The sequence below is a fragment of the Lampetra planeri genome, unplaced genomic scaffold (genome assembly GCF_965212315.1).
Source record: "Lampetra planeri unplaced genomic scaffold, kcLamPlan1.2.h2 scaffold_512, whole genome shotgun sequence".
Classification (NCBI taxonomy): Eukaryota; Metazoa; Chordata; class Hyperoartia; order Petromyzontiformes; family Petromyzontidae; genus Lampetra; species Lampetra planeri.
In genome coordinates, this window is record NW_027615335.1 from 26,804 (window position 1) to 48,353 (window position 21,550).

General features: G+C 46.0%; 3 protein-coding genes across 3 annotated transcripts; all 3 read left to right on the forward strand.

Moving 5' to 3' along the window:
• Positions 1 to 740: 740 nt before the first annotated feature.
• Positions 741 to 6,910, forward strand: MARVELD2 (MARVEL domain containing 2). The gene is made up of 10 exons (XM_078623921.1): positions 741 to 863; positions 1,438 to 1,531; positions 2,549 to 2,581; positions 3,401 to 4,363; positions 5,319 to 5,539; positions 5,618 to 5,657; positions 5,727 to 5,874; positions 5,947 to 6,118; positions 6,534 to 6,584; positions 6,791 to 6,910. Exons 1-10 carry the CDS (start codon positions 741 to 743, stop codon positions 6,908 to 6,910), a joined length of 1,965 nt encoding a protein of 654 aa, XP_078480047.1.
• Positions 6,911 to 9,103: 2,193 nt separating this feature from the next.
• Positions 9,104 to 12,695, forward strand: LOC144741337 (occludin-like). Its single transcript, XM_078623919.1, is given in 9 exon segments — positions 9,104 to 9,131; positions 9,134 to 9,152; positions 9,238 to 9,889; positions 9,987 to 10,154; positions 11,353 to 11,480; positions 11,575 to 11,760; positions 11,839 to 12,037; positions 12,121 to 12,162; positions 12,597 to 12,695. Coding segments are annotated over 9 exon segments (1,521 nt in total).
• A 4,280-nt stretch (positions 12,696 to 16,975) lies between these two features.
• LOC144741339 (ras-specific guanine nucleotide-releasing factor 2-like) lies at positions 16,976 to 21,543 on the forward strand (the record flags this gene model as incomplete). The annotated part of the gene is given in 6 exon segments (XM_078623922.1): positions 16,976 to 17,041; positions 17,043 to 17,255; positions 19,658 to 19,764; positions 21,132 to 21,266; positions 21,440 to 21,515; positions 21,517 to 21,543. Coding segments are annotated over 6 exon segments (624 nt in total), but the record flags the coding sequence as incomplete, so codon positions are not given.
• Between the last annotated feature and the right edge of the window lie 7 nt (positions 21,544 to 21,550).

Below are 21,550 nucleotides of genomic sequence, written 5' to 3' on the forward strand. Positions count from 1 at the left end.
TCTGCAGATTCAAGAACAATTGTAAGGTGTTTACAGTCTACGTCATCCTCGTTTTTGTCAAAATAAAAGTCTTGTCTGACTTCTTATCTTTCATCTTAATTCTTTCCAGATCATATTAATATGGTAAAAGTATATTTGACAGGCTCAATGTTTAGCTGTTCAATCAGAAGTAATAACATTCTGAATTATGAACGTTCTTGAAGCAGTAAAAGTCAGTAACGCTAGACGTTAGCGTTGGCCTTTAACATCTGCTGCGAGTCTGGATGGAGAGAATTTACCGCTGACCTGTAACATCTGTTTTTCACCTTTTCATCATGTTGTAAGTAGTGCGGTAGACTCACTGCTGTAACCTGTTAAACTGACAACATTCACAACAAATCTGAAGCTTTTCGTCCAAAAGCCTGAAAACCAGATCAATGTTGCAGGATGCTAAGGAGGGAATGATGTCTGTGTTGACCTCTGACCTTCTCAACCCCCAAGTAGATTTGGATTTAAGAATGTTAAGAATGTTTCTTCCCCATATGGTAATGTGAGATATTTGATATTCTGCTAACGTGAGGATGTTCAACACAGCTTTTGTTCACTGAGCCCCACAGACGACCTCTGGAAATTGATGGCAGTGGAGAGAAAAGAGGAGGCTGAGACACACACTGCCCCCCTGTGTGTGTGTGTGTGTGTGTGTGTGTGTGTGTGTGTGTGTGTGTGAGAGAGAGAGTGTGTTTGGGGGCTTGTTCTGAACAATGACAGCAGCCACCAGCCGGTCAAACCTGTTTGGAACCATCCTGCCGTATGCGTCAGTGGATACTTCTCTGTGCACGTCATTACTGCAGTTTCTGGAGTGGGATATGACACTCCATATTACAGTGAGTACGACATACAGATGTTTGTGTGTTCAAGAACTTCTTCTGTGTACTCACTCTCATTTAACCCAAAATTAAAGATTCAGATTCAACTGAACTGAATCATCTGTTGCCAAATGATGAAATATAAAGAAACTCTGATTTGATCTAATTTAATAAACAAATAAATGATAAAGTGATATTTAGTGAATCAATGCAACCACATAATAAAATAATGCATAAACTTTTTTCTCTTTAACTATGTGATTGAAGTATTGTTTTTAGTGTGTTATATATTTTCGATTTTTATGATATTATTTACATTTAAATTTAAAAAGAATTTACTTTTAAAATACCACTTCCTGTCTGTTGCATTTGAAAAAGAACGTTCCATTACGGAAGAATGTAGAAGAACCGGTTCAGGACTTGAGACTTGAGTCAGAACTCCAGCCTAAAGACTTGTGACTCGTTCGACACGGACTCGGTTCTCCTGCCTGAGGCCGTTTGAACGAGGACCTCGACTCTTTGATCTGCTCACCAGTTAGAACCTTTTTCCAGGTGAACTGCTCCTCCATGCTCCCTCCCAGTGACGTCACAGGGACCGGCGGGTCACGTGGTGTCACCCAGTGAAACCTGCGTTCACCGGAATGGGAGCGAGGAAAGGAAGGAAAGGAAGGAAGGAAGCGAAGCAGGTAGGCGAGCTGCTTTTACACCAAACACACACACACTCAACGGTGTTATTGATCCTCTGTCGGTTAGTATGTCACGTTATACCGTGTCAGTAGCGGAAATTCAAACTTTTTCGTGTGAAAATTCGCTAGGTTCGCCGGTGGGAACTTTAGCAGTTGAAGCTAAAGTAGTATAAACAGCAGACATGTTCGAGAACAAGCTAACAGGGAGGTTCCTCAGGGTTCTGTCCGACTGTACATCAGAAACAAACTTTATTTTCGCGACTTGTTGATCAGTCGGAGTATTTCTGTTTTTTATTCATATGTATCATTTTATGTATCGATCCAAACAACTTCCGGATAAAACGACAGGTGGAACAAACGAACAAGAAGATATATTTTTCTGTCTCTGGCTCCTCATGAAGTACTTTTGATAATATTGTGGAACTACTTCACACATTCACCACTTGACCCGAAGTGTTAGTGTGTAAAAGAAGTGCTTACTTAAAGATATTTTTAACTTATACTTTCACTGATACTTTTACTTTTACTGATACTGATACTGATACTTTATGTATTTTTCCCAATGGCTCTTTTTCTCCTGTATGGGGGCCAAAATGGGACAAATTAGTGCATTATTTAAACTTGGTTTATTTCGCAAATATAATATACCCATATAGTGCATATATACCATAGTGCATATACCGGTATATATATATATGCACTATAACTTCTTTATAATGCTGATTGTTATTATCATCAGAACCACAGATATTTGTGTTATTCTCAGTGTGTGACAGCATCATAGAGACGCAGAAACATGTCACTTCCTCTTTTTACAGCAGACAATCATTTTTAAAAAAAATTTTGATTCAGTGAAACAAACAGATGGATGTCACATGAATGAGCTCAAACGTCATCGAGGAACTTTTATCTGCCGTTTAGGTGTGAATTTTTTGTTTTAACTGCATTTCATTATCAATTGATGGTCGGACAGGCAAATGTGTGAACCCTCATGGGTGGTCGTCTCTGTCTCTGCAGGTGACGCCTCTGCACGCCGTCTGTACATTCCAGGTTTGCATTCTGACCTGCAGGCCAATGTAAGTCGTGTTGAGTGACTGCGTGTGACAGAGGTATTCAAGCACAGGTCGTATTTTTTTACATTTCCACGTCTAATTGGCTTTAAGGGGCTGATTGGTGATCAGGAACGTATTTTTGTGCTCTCTGACTGGATTATAGTAGTGATAATGGTGAACATGAATGATCTGTTATTTATTTGGTCACAGCACAAATATATGTCTTGATGAAGTTGCATGGAGGATGCTGGGGTGTCGTCTTCTCATGAGGGCTGATACTGCTTTTTTGTGGGTGTTTGTTAGTAGTCAAATGGTGGAAATGAAAAATCTGCTCACCAGTCTTCTTCTTCCTTCTATCTGTTTTTCATGACATAATTCTGTTCAAATTCTCATGTACATAGATTATAAATAACCACACATATGCAATATTTAACATATCTGTATAGCCACAGTTTATGTTACATTCATATTCCATTCGTAGTTTCTTTTTCTGCTGTGCAGTTTTTATTGTGTTTTTGTCATTTTCATTTTTCAATGACACTTCTGGTTAGATGCTAATCTGTGTTTCATTACCATACCTGAACTATGTGCATTGACAGTATAGTTGAATCTAAACTAGTTAATGTTCATTTGATGTCTGGTAATTATCAAGACACTCCGCAGTCACTTTATTCAGTACACAAGTACAATGGAATGGGAATCAAGTCCAAGTTTGATGATAAGCTAATTGGTTGCTGGGGAAACGCAAAATAATACGTTCTAAAAAACAAATGTAGTTCTTTGTTTCTTGAGACTTATTGAATGTGTGTGTGCACAGGGACCATCATCATCCTCATGTCCTATGGAGGAGACTTCTACGGGGGCACTGACCATGTCTCCACAGCGCCTCACTACGACCAGGTCCCCCCGGGTTCGTTGCCCCGAGCCGAATTCTACGACCCACAGCCGCTGAGAGGTCAGGGGGCATCTCACCTTGCTCTCAGCACAGACCCGCTTCCACCGCCGCCTCTGCCAGACCAGGCACCCGTGGGCCCAGAGTTCGATCCCAGCGAGAGCGAAGACAACGGCGAACTCGACCCGGACCCCGCCATTGACATCAAACCCGTCCACCGCTTCATCCCTGACTCCTGGAAGAACTTCTTCAGAGGAAGCAACCGCAGTAGCAGCCAGCCGTGGCCCATGCCGGCGGCCTCATGCAACAACAACAACAGCACCACAGAGGGGGTGCGCTGCTCGCCGCCGCATTCGCCGTCTGTCCCGGGATCCTACCGCGACCCCTATGGGGGATCGGCCGGCAGCTACAACTCCAGTAAGGAGCTTCTGGACCTTCAGACGTCCGTGTCAGGACGCACGTACCAAACAGCGCAGACCTACAGCGAGCGTGTGGAGGAGTACCACCAGCGCTACGCCTTCATGAAGTCCTGGGCGGGGCTCCTGAGGATCCTGGGCTGTGTGGAGCTGCTGCTGGGTGCCGCTGTGTTCGCCTGCGTTTGCGCGTACGTCCACAAGGACAATGAGTGGTTCAACATGTTTGGGTACTCGTCTCCCGGGGGGGCGTACGGAGGAGGGCTGTACGGCGGCGGCACCGGTGGGACATACTACACAGGGCCCAAAACGCCGTTTGTGTTGGTGGTGGCGGGTTTGGCCTGGCTGGTGACAGTGATCGTGTTGGTGCTGGGGATGACCATGTACTACCGCACCATCCTGCTCGACTCCACCTGGTGGCCACTGACGGAGTTTACGCTGAACCTGGCGATGGCGATGCTGTATATGGCGGCAGGTAGGATGCCGAAAGTTTCTGTTCCGTTCAGGATCGTTGGGTACTATGTACGTACTAGTTCTGATGACAAGGTAACAGTAGTGGTTCTCCTGAAAATACCATTAAACCTTTCACGCCAACGGTATAATTATATACTGTAATTACATGACTGTTTGCACCGCCAAGTTGCTGTCATTACAGTATCACAGCGTCACCAGAAAACTAAAATACCTGCAGATACTAGATGTAGCTAAAGCTCCTTTAACACACAACAGTATCACCAGCGTTACATTTGCACAAGCATACCTTGGAGTACCGTAATTACGTGACTATTTGTTCAACAGTTCCTCAAAGTTGAAGTGTTGCACTTGACAGCAGAGTTGGAATCGTTTTGGTAATTACTCACAGGCGTCTGGCAACAGAGCAAATGGGATTACCGTAATGACAGGAACATTGCTGTCATTTCAGGATCCAATGGACATTTTCTCTTCGTAGCTCCTTCTTCACACCATGTAGGAGAACCGAGTGAAATTCTCAGCTTTCAGGAACCATTGTTGTTTTCTTATTACGCAATTAGTCACATAATTAATTAATTACTCCAAAGTTTGTTAGCGCAAATGTAGTGCTGGGAATACCGTTACGTGTTCAAAGAACTGGTAGAGTAACTTACATCCACTTATCTGCTGGTACATTCGTTTTCTTGTGTCGTGTTGTGCAGGATTACCGTAATGACAGCAGCTTGGCAGTGATGTCCAACTTCTCAGCTTTCAGGAACTGTTGGACATTTTCTGCTAACAAATAGTTAGTTGTAATGACACGACAAATAGTCGTGTCATTACAGTACAGTACAGTGCACTTAAACATCTGCATGCGTTCTGGATCTCTATCTGCTCTGAACAGCTGAATCTCTGACTTCCTGTCTCGTTGCTGCTCGCCAGAAAAAAAACTTTTATTTAAGTTCCCTTTTGCTCTCCAGGTATCGTGTACGTGCGCGATACGAACCGTGGCGGGCTCTGCTCCTACCCCGTCTTCAACAATGGCATCAACGGCGCCTTCTGTCGCACGGAGGCAGGTCAGACGGCCGCCATCATCTTCCTGTTTGTCACCATGTTGGTTTATCTGATTGGAGCCATCGTGTGTCTCAAGCTGTGGAGACATGAAGCTGCACGCCGCCAGCGCGAGCGCTACGGCCAGGAGGTATGAACTTTTTGTTTTTGATCTTCCTGATCTGAGTGTTTTATCGAGATCCCTTGACAGTTGTTGTTCCTGTTGCAGATGCAGCCGTCAGATCTCGGAGCTGCGCGCTCGCTGGTGAGTGACGCTGTGAGTGAGTCAGGACGTCACAAACCCGCGCTGACGCTCGTTTGTCCGCAGATGGCGTCAGCTGCTCCACCCAAAGCCGTCGACGACTTTGAGAGCGTCTCGGTCGCACCAGCACACGTCGCTCCGAAAGCGGCCCGGCCGAAGGTTCTGCAGGGAGCGATTCCATCGGGGCACATTCCCAAACCCGTCATTGTGCCGGACTACATCGCGTAAGACACGAGCTGAACGCCATCGACCTGTGACAGTAGACCACCTGACTTCCTGTCTCCGCCCATAAACAGGAAGTACCCAACGATCCGGTCGGAAGAAGAGAAGGACCAGTACCGAGCCGTGTTCAACGATCAGTACGCCGAGTACAAAGAGCTGCACGCCGAGGTGCAGGCCACCATGAAGAAGTTTGACGAGATGGATGCCATGATGCGCACTTTGCCACAGCACCCGAGCAGTCAGATGGTGATTGGTCGCACACTGTGATGTCATTTCTGCACGACGACACGGTCGCCAAGGCTTATTACAAGGAAGATGATTCATCTGAACGTCTAACTTGTAAACGCGGGGCGATCAGTTAGCACCTGTTAGCGCTTTAGTTAACACATGTATAGTGTGTTAGCATGTGAGCTAAAATTAGCCAGTCAGACTCAGCAGTAACCTGCTGACTTCCTGTTATAGACGCTGACTCTAATACCAAACATTTTTGTAGCCACAGTCTCTTTGTTGTTCCTCCGTCCTGCAACTTCCTCACTCATACTTCCTGTCCTTCTCTCAAATTCCTCCTCTGCATCACCCAGACGTCATTAGCAGTGTCATTGTGTTGTGTCCTTTCATGCTAACAGACTCACAGTTTGGGTTCATGTTTGTGTGTTTTCAGGAGAGTGAACGCATCAACCGGATCCTTCAGGAGTACCAGAGGAAGAAAAATGTGAGGGAACGTGTCACACATGTCACCAATGTCACCATTTTTTCAGCATTTTGTTTTCACTAAAAACTCCTAATTCCCTGAATAGATATTCTTAAATTGTCTTTGCTCCTCTCATGGCAGTGAACTCAGTATGAGTATTTGAAGTAATCATGGGGGTTTGAGAAAACACCACCACGTTTTACTGAATCATCTGTTTCCCATTTCAGGATCCGACATTTGTGGAGAAGAAGGAGCGCTGCGAGTACCTGAAGAGCAAATTGTCGCACATCAAACAGAAGATCCAAGAATACGACAAAGTGATGGAGTGGAACGACGGCTACAGCTGAGCGGCCGCCGGAGAAGGTGTGAAGAACCGTGAACTGTGACTGGAATTCAGTTCCTCCAATGACACTGGAACCTGACGTTTGTGTGTGTGTGTGTGTGTCTGTCTGTGTGTGTGTGTTTGATCGTTCTGATGCTCTTCTGTTTGTTTCCATAAATTCTGTGTAGAACCCTTCAGGTCATAGTACTCCACGTGACGTCATGTTCTTTTCTGAATGTTGCTGTTCTCTCTCTCTCTCTCTCTCTCAGTCCACAGCTAATTGTTTTAAAATGTAGATGAAGTCAAAGCTACTGTGTGATTTTACTGAACTCGCTGTTTGTCGTCCAACCTTCACTTGTGTTTGTAAGTTACTCTGAACTTTATTCTCACCAAACCAGCTGGACCAAAGAGGACAACTTTACATGTTTAGGTTTGTTTCATGGAGGAAAGGCTGGATTTGTAGGTTTGAAGCTCTGTTTTTTATCTGCAGCTGTGATACGAATGTCCTGATGTGGAAAGATATTTCTTGCCTTAAGTAGAACTCCTCAAATGTTATGTGACTTTTAAACACATGTGTTCAGACATTTCAAACATTAAACGTTTTCTACTCAACGCATCCTGAACCAGCTCCATGAAATCTGGTCACCGATCGGACTCTTTGAAATGTTGAAGTAATGTGCTTGTTCCTTATTAAACACTGGTATTCTTTCCTTGGCTCAAATCATTTATTATCACTTTCTGTTCCTCAGAAAGAGGAAGATTCAAGGAAGTGATACTGCTTATGTATTTTCACAACGCACCATGATTTATGCATTCACATTAATTTTACAGCATTTGAGTACATTTGTCATCTTTAGAATGCCATACCAATGCAATAAGATGTCAAGAATGTTTCGACTGTTTTCCCTCTGACTAAATGTTAGAGGTAAATTGAAGGCCTCTTTCTTCCAGGATGAGCGAGAGTCGAGAGACAAGTATCCTTTCTTGATCAAGGGTAGCAGCACCGAGCAGCACAGCGTAACGAGACACCTTAGTGCCAAGCTTACTACGCTAACTGTGCCAACTACGAAGTACCGTATCCTTGAACACTTTGTTTATAGGGAGCAAAGCAGTTGACAATACAGTAGTTGATGTTGCTAAATGCTATGGACACACAGATGCTTTGATATGAGGGTGATGATGACATAGATGAAGATTTGGTGTGTCAGTTAAATCCTCTCTAACAATAAATAAATACTGTCTGAATTCAGTGACAAACACCAGAGGCTGGTAAATATGTTAAACGTAATACTAGTATGTATGGAAGCTAGTTTAAGGTTTAAAGAATTTCAGAAATGTCCACTTTCTCTGAATAATGAACTTCAAAATTATTAGAAGATCCTATAAGTCGTTTTGGAATAAATGTGTCATTATGTAAAATGAGTTGATACCTTATTGTATTATTTTATTTTTAATTAATTTGACAAAATAAAGACGTTTCCTATGTGATGGTGTCCCATGGCACCGTAGGAGAACACTCACTTCCGCTGCTGTCGGTAACGTGACACCTGCGCCTGGGGGAGGGGCCACGTGATCAAGGTGTGTCCGGAGTGTTTTATCAGCGGCAGCAGTTTCAGGAAACGGTTCAACAGTCCGAGCGGCGGCAGGTGTGTGTGGACGTCCCCTCCGGATTACGGACGTTTATCAGCTGTTTTCTGTGCGTGAGGACGCAGGATTGACGCAGGTATGGGCGACCGGAGGTGGAACAAGTTACACTTTAGAGGGGAGAAATGTGACAAGTCTGACAGCTTCCAGTTAAACCTGGAACATTTGACTTGTCTCGTTCAAACTCGTGTTTTGTCTAAAATCTGTTGTTTTTACATACAAAAACAGCGACTTGAAGATTTCAAAATAATAATAATAATAATAATTATCATTATCATCATCCAAAACAGCAGCAGCATCAAGTTCTTAACTGAAAACATGAAGAAAGGAAAAAATGATTAGTTTAGAATGTTCATGGGCATGAGTCGACTGTTTCCATACATTTAATCTTTTCTAATTGTATGTTTAATGTATGGATCCCTAAAGGTGCCAAAAACAAGGGAGGACGTTATAGAAGTCAGAAAACAACTGAATAGATGACTAAATGCTCATCTACTCAACTAAAAACAGACGGTGGAAGTACTTTATGTGTGAATATTTAATGTGTAATACCAAACAAAGGTTTCCTGCAGGAATGTCATCCAGGCCAAACGGGAGTCCACCTCCTACGAGTCAGATGGATAGTGAGTACAAATCAGTTTTCTTTTCATCATATCCTCAGAAACACACTGTATAGATGTATTTTTACTGTAAATCTTTTCTCCGCAGTAACGGCGTCCCCCAGCCAGCGTACTCTTACTACCCGGATGACGAGTTCCAGCACTTCTACCGCTGGACGTCTCCACCGGGGATCCTGAAAATCATGTCCATCATCGTCATTGTGCTCTGCGTGGCCATATTCGCCTGTGTCGCCTCCACACTGGCCTGGGACACCCAGGGAGGCCTTTCTGGCTTCGGAGGCATCGGCTACGGGGGCGGAAGCTACGGGGGTGTAGGATACGGCGGCGGAGGATATGGCAGCTTTGGTGGCGGCGGGTACGGCGCTGGAAACGGCTACGGCTACGGTGGGCTGGGAGGGAACTACAATGACCCCCGGTCAGGCAAAGGGTTCATCATCGCGATGGCCGCCATCACCTTCATCGTTGCCCTGGTGGTCTTCATCATCGTTGTGTCCCACCAGAGCATATCACAGAGCAGGAAGTTCTACCTGGCAGTGATCATCATCTGCGCCATCCTCGCGCTGCTGATGCTGATTGCATCCATCGTCTACCTGATCGCAGTCAACCCCATGGCCCAGTCCCAAGGTTCGGTCTACGGCAACCAGATCGCCGGCCTGTGCGCCCAGTACCAACAGCCGCAGCCGTCGGGCGTCTTCGTCAACCAGTACCTCTACCACTACTGCGTGGTGGAGCCGCAAGAGGTAAGCGCACGCACCACGCCATCAACACATTTTGTCATTTTTAACGTCCAGCGCGAGACAAATTCTGTTGGGTTTTTGTTTGTTTTTGTATGTTCAGGCCATCGCAGTGGTGTTTGGCTTCGTGGTCGCCATCGCTCTCATCATCATGCTCGTCTTCGCACTGAAGACCCGCCAGAAAATCAACAACTACGGCAAGAGCAACATTTTGTGGAGGAAAGTGAAGGTCATCGACGAGATGGAGCCACCCCAGGACGTGGAAGCATGGGTGTGTGCATGTTCACTGTGCGATGTTGCTCGCGTTCTCACAGTTCAGCTAGCAGACGTAACAAGAACAATGTGTGTTTTGCTCTGAGTTGAACCTAAAATGTCCGTGGAGGTGCCGTCAGAAGAAGGAGGTGGAAGCAGCGGCAGTGTGTGTGTGTGTGTGTGTCAGCTGAAGTTGTCCAACCTGTTCATCAGTGGTGTGTTGATCGGAGGGGGGAGGGGACGCGTGTTGAGCGCCTTCTTTCGAGTGGAATGCTTGGTTTCAAGGGCGTGGCATCCACGCACAAGCCAGTTTCAGTCTGGAGCAGACAAGAAGTCCGTCAATAAAAACGTACAAATGTTTGGTAGTGACTCAGCATCTGGAGCTGCTTCCAGAAGCGTCAGCTCACATTGAACAAATTGACAAGCGATGAGTCAGCAAGTCACTGCTTTCGATTGGAGGAACAGGTCAGACGAGGGCTCCAACCTTAAAGACCACCACACACACATACACACACATACACACACAAACAGAAATACGATCCAGGGAGCCTGCAGAGGTGTTTCTCTCTGACTCGTGGGAACCCGTGAGAAGCGCTGACAGTGTGTGACAGCGGCGACCCGCAGCTCAGCAAGGTGGAGCTCCAACACTCGTACACGTCTGGGCGGGCTCATCATTCCAAAGCTGGTAGAGAGCCAGCATGTCTGACAGGAGGATGTTTACTGAACTCAGGTGGAGCTCAGATCCATCAGACGGCCGAAAAAACATCCACAATTGTATTCAAGTCACTCAGATTCAGAGTCTCTCACTTCTCGGTTAGTTCTGATGTTTTCCGGTTCCTAGAATCTCCTCGTGCTGGACTGTCCCTTCAGTTATTTTCTCTGGTCCACGTCATGAAAACCCCCTGAGTGGACGTATACAGACATCTGAAAAATACTAACCAAACATACTCACCAAACAAACCAAATGTTGAACTATTTTGTTTTTTATGGCGTTAATGTCCATCACAACACTTCAAATTAAGAATAATCAAACATTGTGTTATTGTTCTGGAAACCTCTGTGGAATAAACCTTAAAATGGAATTCCATGAGATCATGAGTATGATTAAAAAATACATACAAATTATTTAAAATCAATCTTGACCAAATTAAAATTGTTTCAGTTGGAATTTATAATTTTACATTGTTTTTCCTCATGTGTGCCAATGTTTTCTGCAGGTGAACAACGTGTCCGTTCCTGCCGAGGCGCTCCCAATGTCAGACTACCCCGAGAAGATGAGAAGCTCCAGGAGTCACCTGGACGACGAAAGCAACTACGACAAACCACCATACAACTACACACCACCGTGAGTGGACCGTTGACCTGTCAGCACCCTGCAGGGGGCGGCGGAGGGAATATTCCTAGACCATAATGTCATGATGTTGTTCTTCGTCCCTCAGACCAGTGGTGGAGGACAACCTGCCGTTGCAGAACGCAGCTCCATACAGTAACTCGGAGGCGACCAGCTCAGCCGGACGGCCCAAAAAGAGACGCCCCGGTCGGCCACGCCGCGCTGACGGACAGGACTACGACACCGACTACGCCTCCTCCGGGGACGAACTGGATGACGCTGACGACTTCTACAGGTAACAAGAGTTCCGGGCAGACGTTTGTCTCTTTTTTTTTTGGACGCGCTGTTACAGTCAAACATTTGTCCACACCAGCGAATTCCCTCCGATAGCCAACGAGCAGGAGCGCAACGACTACAAGCGCGAATTTGACCGCGACCACCAGGAGTAGAATTTGACCGCGACCACCAGGAGTACAAAGACCTGCAAGGCGGAGCTGGACGCCATCAACAACAATCTGTCAGACATCGACCGCGAGCTGGATGACCTGCAGGAGGGCAGTCCGCAGTACCTGGTGAGCGCTGGCGGTGTTTGGGGAGGGGGACGGGGTGTGTCCAGGTTCTTATTCTCATACCTTTTCACATGTTCTTCTAACAGGATGCTCTGGATGAGTACAACAGAATAAAGGACCTGAAGAGGGTAAGTCTCTTCTTCAGCGTGTCAGTTTGAGTAAAACATTCCAGACTGTCCAGAGAATCATCTCAGCTTCCCACAAATAGCTTTATATACTTCAATTCTCCTCCTCCTTCATCCTGGGACATGGGACATGAGCTGTTTGCACAGGAGACGTTAAAGTTCTTTTAACACAGACTTTCATCCTTTAACACAGACGGTATCCCTGGCGCTACATTTGCACTAACAAACTTTGGAGTATTGCAATTACACAACCAGGAGAAAACGTTGATCCGTCCCTGCAACTTGTCAGCGGTTCCCAAAGTATTTGACATTTCTGCCCATCTATTTCAAACTGAACCCACCGAAAACGTACCAGCACTGGTTGGTTAGCATGCTAGCTGGTTAGCATCCTGTTTTTGTTTGCTCCAAATGTCTAATCTCTCTTTGTCACCTCCCAGTCTGCAGATTATCAGACGAGGAAGCGCAGGTGTAAATACCTGAAGGCCAAACTCAGCCACATCAAGAGGATGGTCAGTGACTACGACCGCAGAACCTGAACCCGCCCAGATCTCATCTGATGCTTCACGTGGGATTGAAGGAGAATGTTGGAAGCTCTGAGATTCCTCTTTTCACACTTTTCGAACAAATGGCAGGTGAAATTCAGCAGTTTCAGACAAAAGTTCGGTTTGTTTGTGCTGTGAGTATCAGTAGTACTCGTCTGTGTATTTATTTAGATCCAAACATACCCATTAATGGGAGTGATCGTAAGCTGTGTGATCCTCAACCGTGTTAATGCACATTTTTTGTATTCCTCTTTTTTTTAGACATGTAAATATGTGGGAGCCATGTTCTTAATGTTTTAGCATTTGTGGGAAATAAGTTGACTCACCAGAGGGTTTTTTAATTGACCTTCTTATGATTTGTGACACTGTTTTTGTGGATAATAAAACTAAGCTACCAAACATTGTATGCTTTGTTATTAGCTGTCTGTCATTGGTCAATTTAGCCAAATAAAATAAATCAATCAAAAAAAATAAAAATGACATTTTTAAAAAATCACCACAGCTGTTGGAGTGATTGATGGCTAAATGAAGAGAAAACATTCTGGAACAGTTGAACAGTTGATTACCTGAGGGGGGGCAGCGATGGGGAAGTAAGTTTTTAACACAGCATGAATTGTCACAGAAACAACGTTTACCTGAGAAGATGAAAAACACCGGAGATACGGGTAAGCTAACCATGCTATGGGCGCTAGCATCAACCTAGTGGCCGCCATTGTTGCTGTTAATGATAGTGATATTAAGTTAGATTATATTCATACGGGATGTTTAGTGTTTTATATGTTGACACGTTTTCAATATGAACGGACAAATAGTTGATGTTAATTTAAATGACACCCCCCCCCCCTCCCCCCCAATCTTTGAACGAAGCCAGCTGCCGGTGTTTCAAACTGTTTTCTCTGATTGATGCAGTTCCCAGCAGCGCCACAAGAGGTCAGGCTTTGACAAGAAATCTGCTTCAGTGTTCTACTGATTTATTTAAAATAATTTTCATATCAACATGAAAACAAAATATTCTTCTTTCGTCATTTATACTAGCATGACTAATTCTATTAATTTCCAGATTATTTATACTATTTATTGTCTTAATAGGGGGTCTTAATAGTTAGCACTGTTAAGGTCCTTTCTTATTCTATTTTCTATTTCTATGTGGAGTTTGCTCTCTCTCTCCCCGTGTCTGCGTGGTTTCTCTCCGGGTTCTCCGGCTTCCCCTCACATCCAACAATATCCTGAGGTTAATTGGTCACTCTAAATTTCCCGTAGGTGTGAATGTATGTGTGAATGGTTGTCTGTCCTGTGGCCCTGCTATGAGTTGGCAGCCCGTCCAGGTTGTACCCTGACCTTCACCTGTTGACAGCTGGGACTGGCTCCAGTACAACAGTGACTCTTAAGTGAATCTTATCCGCGTATCTTATCTTCGAATTAGCATCAGGCATCACCTAAATGTCCATATCAACCAGAAATGGCTTCAGGTTGCCGTACTCCCCCCTCCTCACCAGTGAATGAGGTTTTCCCGCTCATGTAAATTTATGTAAAGTTAGAAAACGTGAAGCACAACAGACAACAGAGATTTATTTTATACTTCAACTGCAGCAGTTTATGTCAAAGACATAACCAGCGACAGCCGTTTTATTGAGTTTCACAGAGTAAAGGTGAATCACATAGGAACGCAGTCTGTTGTCTAACGTTGTCCTCACAAACAAAGCAGATCATCATCGGTGATATTTGGTGATTTCAACGCAGCAGTCATAGAGGCAGTCGCTCGGTAATCCTCCGTAATCCTCTGCTGCCGAACTACAGATGAGAGCACTCCTATGACAACCCCTCATGTCGTCTGGAGACCCGGCAGCCACTGTGTCTTCCAGAGTTGGAACCAAGGTATGCAGCAGAAGATACGTTGTTCTCTGTTCTCCCTTTGGGCTGAAGAACATTCATTTGAGCGTTTGAGCATCTGGCGCCGGGCTGTGATGCAACGTGTCCTTGCCCTCCCCTTTAACCTAGGAGGGGTTGTTTGTCTCAGCCTGTCCAGCTCTCACAGCTGTTGATGAAGCAGCAATGAGACGTTCATCGCTGGTCTGATCAGATATGATGTCACAGGAACGCAATCACCTGCAGAGTTTTTGCCCAGGAAAACTTAGGGGGCAAACGAACCGACTTTCAGCTGCAGCAAAACACCAGCAGTATCCCTGGCACTACATTCGCGCATACATACTTCGTACATACTTTGGAGTACTGTAATTACATGACTATCTGATGCAAATAGTGCAAATAGTCACGTAATTATGGAACTCTAAAGTACGCTTTAGCACGAATGTATCGGCAGCGATACTGTAAGTGTAACTGTCAGTCAGTGAACTTGCAGCTTTTTCCTCCTCACAAATCGATTCGCTCTGGAGCTTTGGAGACCACTGACGTCAGTTAGAATGAAAAGAAACATACTTAAGTAGATCTGGGTTAACGTCTGTGACCTTTGGAAGCTTTGTGCTGCTGTGTTTGTGCTCGTGGTCATGAGATATGTTCAGTTTTTGCAGAGAACACGTGTCTCTGTTTGAGTCCCGGTGTTATGGCGTTGGCATGTCCCATGCTGCCGCCGTACTGTTCTTTCTATGCGCCAGCGTGGGTTTCACTTCTTTGTCAGCCCTGCTGCTGATGTGGGCGGTGTGTGTGTTGTGTGTGTGTGCCATCCGCAGAGGGAAAGTGGACCTGAAAGTGTGTGTGTGTGTGTGTGTGTGTGTGTGTGTGTGTGTGTGTGTGTGTGTGTGTTTGTGTCCCATTATTACCCTGTGAAATAAAACCTCAGCAGGTCGTCGGTGCGTGCGGCGGGGTTAGACTTCATCACAGGGCACTGATACTAAGCTGCCTAACAGATTAGACTGGAATCATGTGTGTGTGTCACATTGTGTGTGTCACATTGTGTCTTTGACGGTGTTCATGTTATCTGCTGTCAGATGTGTCCGACGGGACAGGAGGCTCTTCCAGTGACCCCATTATGGAGAGTGTGTGCAGAGCCTGTAGTGAGAGGCAAGACACACACACACACACACACACACACACACACACACACACACACACACACACACTACTTATACAGCATCTGTTTCCAGGCTGGGATCAGACTAAAAACAAACATCTGAAGCAAATCATCGTTTACAAAAATAGAAATGTCTGTTTGACTGTCTGTGTGTGTGTGTGTGTGTGTGTGTGTGTGTGTGTGTGAGAAAGAGAAAGAACAGGTCACACAAACTAACCTGCTGAAGTAGAAAATGCAGTAGAAAAAAGTATTAAAAGTATTTATTTATGGTGGATATCTGTTTTGCATGAATGTGCGTTTGATCAGACGTTTGCAACTATACACACAAAAATAATACAATAAGTGAGAAAACAGATAACTATTGTTTACATATTTATTATTTAGTTTATTGATTCATCGTACAATGGTGGGGGAAAGTAAAATGAGGTCAAAGGACAGTATAAATGTTTTGTTTTGTCCTCTCACCAACAGATTCTTTTTGACGTTTTCCGATTAAAAACACGTACTTGTTCTTCAAAAAAATATTTCAGTTCAATACCCTTTATACAGCAAAATGTCGTTAGTCCCAAAGTCTTACAAAGGCGCACATAAAATGCAATGACGTATACACGTGACATAAAATAGGAATATTTACACACTAACATGGGTGGTTGGGATTAACGTGCACACCAGTCGAAGGGTGGCGATGAGTGCGTGATTTGTTGTTTGTTGACCAATCGACGGAGCTGCAGTTAATTCATGCAGCAGAACGAAAACACTTTCAGTAAATACACGCAAAACGTTTGCGTAAACGCTGCGTCCGGCTGAAACGGAGGTACCTGTCCTGTCTCTTTAAATTAAACCGATTACCGCGGCTCTCCGTTCATACCGGCTGTTCACCCGACTCTATTCCTGGGTTTTTCGCGTCGCCGGCGGTAGGACCACGCCCCCCCCCCCCCCTCCCTCCCTCCGTTCGGCACAGGCACTAGGTGAACTCCCGGTCAAAGTTTGGAGCGTGGGCCGGCCGTCAGTCGTCGCTCCCGGGCTGGCGGCTCCGCTCTGCCCGGTCACAGCTCCGGTGTGAGCGGCTGACACGCGCCGCCGCAACTTTTTATACCGCGGTAATCTGGATTACCGTCCTGCACGGGGACAGCAGCACCCCTCCGCTCCCACTGACGACGCAGCCGCCGGGGACGATGTGATGTGACATGAGTTTTGGTCGTCACCCGAACCCGAACCCGAACCGAACCGGAAACCGGAGCAGAAGATGCAGAAGAGCGTGCGCTACAACGAGGGCCACGCGCTGTACCTGTCCGCGGTGGCGCGCAAAGAGGGGGACCAAGCGCGGGTTCCTGAGCAAGAAGACGGCGGAGAACAGCCGCTGGGCCGAGAAGTTCTTCGCGCTCCACCAGAACGTTCTCTTCTACTTTGAGCACGAGCATAGCGCGAGACCCTCCGGGATTTACCTGCTCGAAGGCTGCACGTGTGAGCGAGCACCGGCGCCCAAGGTGTCCGCGGTGAACCGGGAGCCCCTGGAGAAACAGCAGGTGGAGAGGTGCTTCTTCTGATGCTTGTTCTTGTTCTTGTGTTTCTTCTCCTCCTCGTCCTTCTCGGGACACTCTGAATGTCTCACGTCAGCATCAGCTCCAACGTCTGCAGCAGCTGCAGCAGCTGCAGCGTAACATGCGTGTTTTAGCAACAGAGAAGGAGCCTCCGTTTGTTGATGAATGTGATTTATCTGCTGGTACAAAGTGTGAAATGACCCGAGAGAGAGAGTGGACAGTAGTTTTGAACCAAATGAGCTCATCAGCAGTTTCTGTTGCCCTGTTGACAGAGGGGCCCTTGGAGAGCAGAGCTGTTTATTTTTTCTCTCAGCAGTCTCTATTTTTTTCCCATACCCTTCAAATATGACGTTTTTTGCATTAGTAAACTATTGGTAATATTTGCGTTTTCATATCGTTTTAGAATATGTGAACGCTTTCTATTGTCCCGTCAGGGAGATTCATCTCCACAGTCCTGTGACACCTAGAGATGGAAAATAAGCCCAGATATCAAAGGGACATCCACCATAAAGACACACAACACTACAAACAGACGCATAAGAGCTGAAAACCTGAAGACAGATTCGGATGACTGTGGACGTTCTCTTCAGATCAACAGTGACGTCGATAAAAACACTGAAGATGTTAGTGACTGCGATCACTGCGGTTTGATGTTCACTGCTCTGTTAGAACGTCACCATTTTATTTGACGTTGTACAACCAATTACAAACACTCAGCAAGAATAATGAAAAAACACTTGGTGTGTACCTGAAGTGATAATATTCTACATTTACCACGACCGTATGAAGAAACACGTAATCATCTGTGAATGTGTGAATGTATTTTTTAAGTTCTATTGATCTGGTGTTTGTCTGACGTGCAGCTCAGCGGTCCACGTTCACTAATATCTGTTGCTTTTGCCACTTGACGACAACTGCGTGAGAGTTGACGGGTCCAAAGTTGGAAGAGTGTCACGCTGCTCAGACGGTTGGTACCTGTCAGAAGCGTTCCGTCGCTCTGATCGGTGTACGTGAAAATGGCTGATGTGTTTCCATGGTGACCAGGTTGGGCGTTGAGGAGAGTGTTGGGATGTGAGTGCTGGAGGCTGAAATGTTTGGAAGTGACACTGACAGAAGCTGCTGATCGGAGAAGATCTGTCAAACTGTGAGTTTGCTGCTGCTGCTCTGGACTAAGAATAGAATGTTACTGGTCCTTTTGCCCGCAGACACAGTCTGAATAGATGTCAACACTCAGCTTCACATCACTGGTACCTGCACCGTTTGTCGCCTCCTGAGGTGTGTGCGCGCGTGTATGTGTGTGTAATTGTGATTCTGCGACTCCTAACTGAAACATGCATGACACGGCAGCATGGTGCTGCAGGGCGCAGCAAGGTGTGGCATGATGGAGCAGGGTGTGTAACAGGGTGCGGCAGGGTGCATCGGGGTGTGAGGTGGTGCAGCATTCTGTTGGACTCACTACTGGAGCGTGCAGCAGGGTGGTGCAGGGCATCAGGCATTAGAACTCTCTTTCATTGTCATCCTACAGCTTAAAGCAGCTCGTGGCCACAGAAGCCGCATTAGCAAAGTGAGGAGCTGTACAAGCCTTGTCGGTTACGTAACCCCGCCTCCCCCATACACACACACACACACACACAAACAAGCCCTTAAGCCTCTCTGGTCCGGAGTCGCACACGCTAGCAAGTGTCTCTCACCCGCTTAGCGTTACATCATTACTACGACTCGTCCCGCGGCTGCATCACAGATGTTCTGACGCGACGTGGAACCTTTGTGATTAGCAGCAACTTTTCTGTCAACGCTGAACATTAAAAAAAAACGATTCCTACTTCTCCAGTGTGTGTGTGTGTGTGTGTGTGTGTCAGACATGTGTCAGTTAATTAGATCATTGATTAGCGAACACTGAGGCTGTGGGCGGCGATAATGCGTTATGATAATCCCACCAGACTATAAAAAATGGATTGAAAATATGACAGAAATAGCGTCATACTGACAAATGTTAGTCAATGACAGCGAGGATAAGAGGGGGCCATGGGAATGTTTCTTCACCACAGGCCTATAGGAGCAACTGGATATGAATTGTTTTGTTTTGTTCTCCACAACACCAAATCATCAGTGATCAGTATCTGAGTCAGTCATCAGTTTCCTTTGCCAACAACAGACCACTGTAGAGCGTGTATAAAATAAATGTAGGATTCCTAATATGGGAGGATACGAGCTGTGTGGCAGGAGTCTGAGTGCTTATCTAGTTTAATCTGGTTTTGTGATTTCAGTTTTGACGCAGCTTCACGCTGGAAACAAGTTCCTGTCTTCAGTTCATTGTCGTGTCTGTCACACGAGTGTGTGTGTGCTGTGTTGTGCGGTAACGTGCCGTGTGTTTGTGTGTCTCGCAGCACTACTTCTTGGTGATTTTTGGCCACGATGGACAGAAACCTCTGGAGCTGCGAACGGAGGAGGAGTCGGACTGTAACGAGTGGGTGGAGTTCATCCAGCAGGCCAGGTGAGTCCTTCTCACAGCGTCACACAGATCGACATGTTCATCCACAGTGTAACGACAGGCCAACTTAACTCCAGTTCATCATGATGTCACTTCTTCTTTTCATAGCATCAAATCACTTAAAGAATAAAAAAAAAATGATCTGACAAGTTTTTATGCCATGTCCACGTGCACCACCGTCTTCCTCGGCATCAGAGCAAGAATATTTACGTCCAAATGGACCCATTGGAAATGATTGGACAGGCTGAAGTTTATACTCCAGGCCTGTAGGTAGCGCTGAAATTCGCCAATAAACGGAGAGAAGGAGACGGTGGAGTGGCCCTTCCTTGTCTGCCGAGCAAAAAGAACTGTCCAAAATGAGATTTAGGATGAAAGAAGTGATTGGAAAATGATATTGTAGATGCTGCAGTATCAAGATCCCCTCACTTTCAGTTTCTGTCACCTGACGTGAACAAAGAAAAACAGAGAACAGGAAAAAAGGAAACATGGCAGCGTGATTGACCGTGGAGCTACGAGACAGACAGACGCAGAAGAAGAAACACGACTTTAAACCAAACTGACTCACTGTCTGCTGCAGCACCAACACAGCATGGGCGTGTTGTTGTCATGAGATGCCGGGTGAAGAGGTCAGAGGTCAATGAGAAGGGCCATGATGTCACGTCAAAGTATGTGGACTCACCGTCCAGACGCGAAGGCGATGGCGAATTCAGATGTTTTCACCCTGAGACCAGGTTTGAAAACGTGAGTTTCCAGGATCCATTTGGACCATCGGACAGAGCGATGGAGAACATGTGTTTACTCAACAAAGCGTCTCCGTGTGGGTGTGGACTGAGTTTAGATCATCTGATGGTATGGGGGGTGGGGGGGGCCCTAATGCCACCAGGGGCGATGTGGATCTTTGCGTTCTTGTGTGTGTTGTCTACAAAGTCGCATCGCTGTGATTCGTGTCCCTTTTTAGGGCGCAAATCACGTCGCCCGCCATGACGTACGTTTGAGGGTGAAGCTTTGTTCTGAACGTTCCAGTTGTTGTCTGCAGTGATGACTTCTGAAGAGATGGAAGCACCGTGTGTGCGCGTGTCTGTGTGTGTGTGTGGACGTGTTCTGCTCGCAGCGGTTCACATTTAGGTCACACTGGTGCTGTATCTCTACCGCGGTTACATCACCGACTTGATCTCACCACTCTGCTCCTCTGCTCGCTGCCTCCTATTTTTATCTGAACATCAGTAACCTTTAGTTTAGTCCCAGATGTTGACATGCAAATCGGGTCTTTGCTCTTCATGAAGTACCTCCATGATCAAAAAAACAGATTATTTTCAGAAGGTCTGTTTGCTGTGAGTGACCATTTAAAACGACATCCCTGTTCCCCTTAGTTACTCCGACATCATCGTGGAGCGTGAGATCCTGATGCAGAAGTACATCCACCTGGTCCAGATCATGGAGACGGAGAAGATCGCAGCCAATCAGCTGCGCACTCAGCTGGAGGACCAGGGCACAGAGATCGAGCGGCCTGAAAGCTGAGGTATGCATGAGAGCGTCCACATCTGTGAGCGCATGCATACATAACACACACACACACACACACAGAGGAAATAAAGTTCAAGCTCAGCGGGGCTCCACTGATTCCACAAACATCTTTATCATGCAACAAGATCTTTGTGGTTTCATGAATATTTGATCCTCTGCGACCTCAGATTGTGGTTCTGAACAAAACCAAGGAGCGTCTGCGGCCTCACCCGAACAACCAGGAGGAAGAGAGACGCGGACATCAAGAAGATCAAAAAGGTAAGGC

Bases quoted from the DNA above. Each gene is read 5' to 3' on its own strand.
- MARVELD2 (XM_078623921.1), top strand. From the start codon at position 741: ATGACAGCAGCCACCAGCCGGTCAAACCTGTTTGGAACCATCCTGCCG. The intron at 2,582-3,400 runs GTTTGCATTCTG...GTGTGTGCACAG, and splicing joins ACGCCGTCTGTACATTCCAG to GGACCATCATCATCCTCATG. The intron at 5,658-5,726 runs GTGACGCTGTGA...AGATGGCGTCAG, and splicing joins AGCTGCGCGCTCGCTGGTGA to CTGCTCCACCCAAAGCCGTC.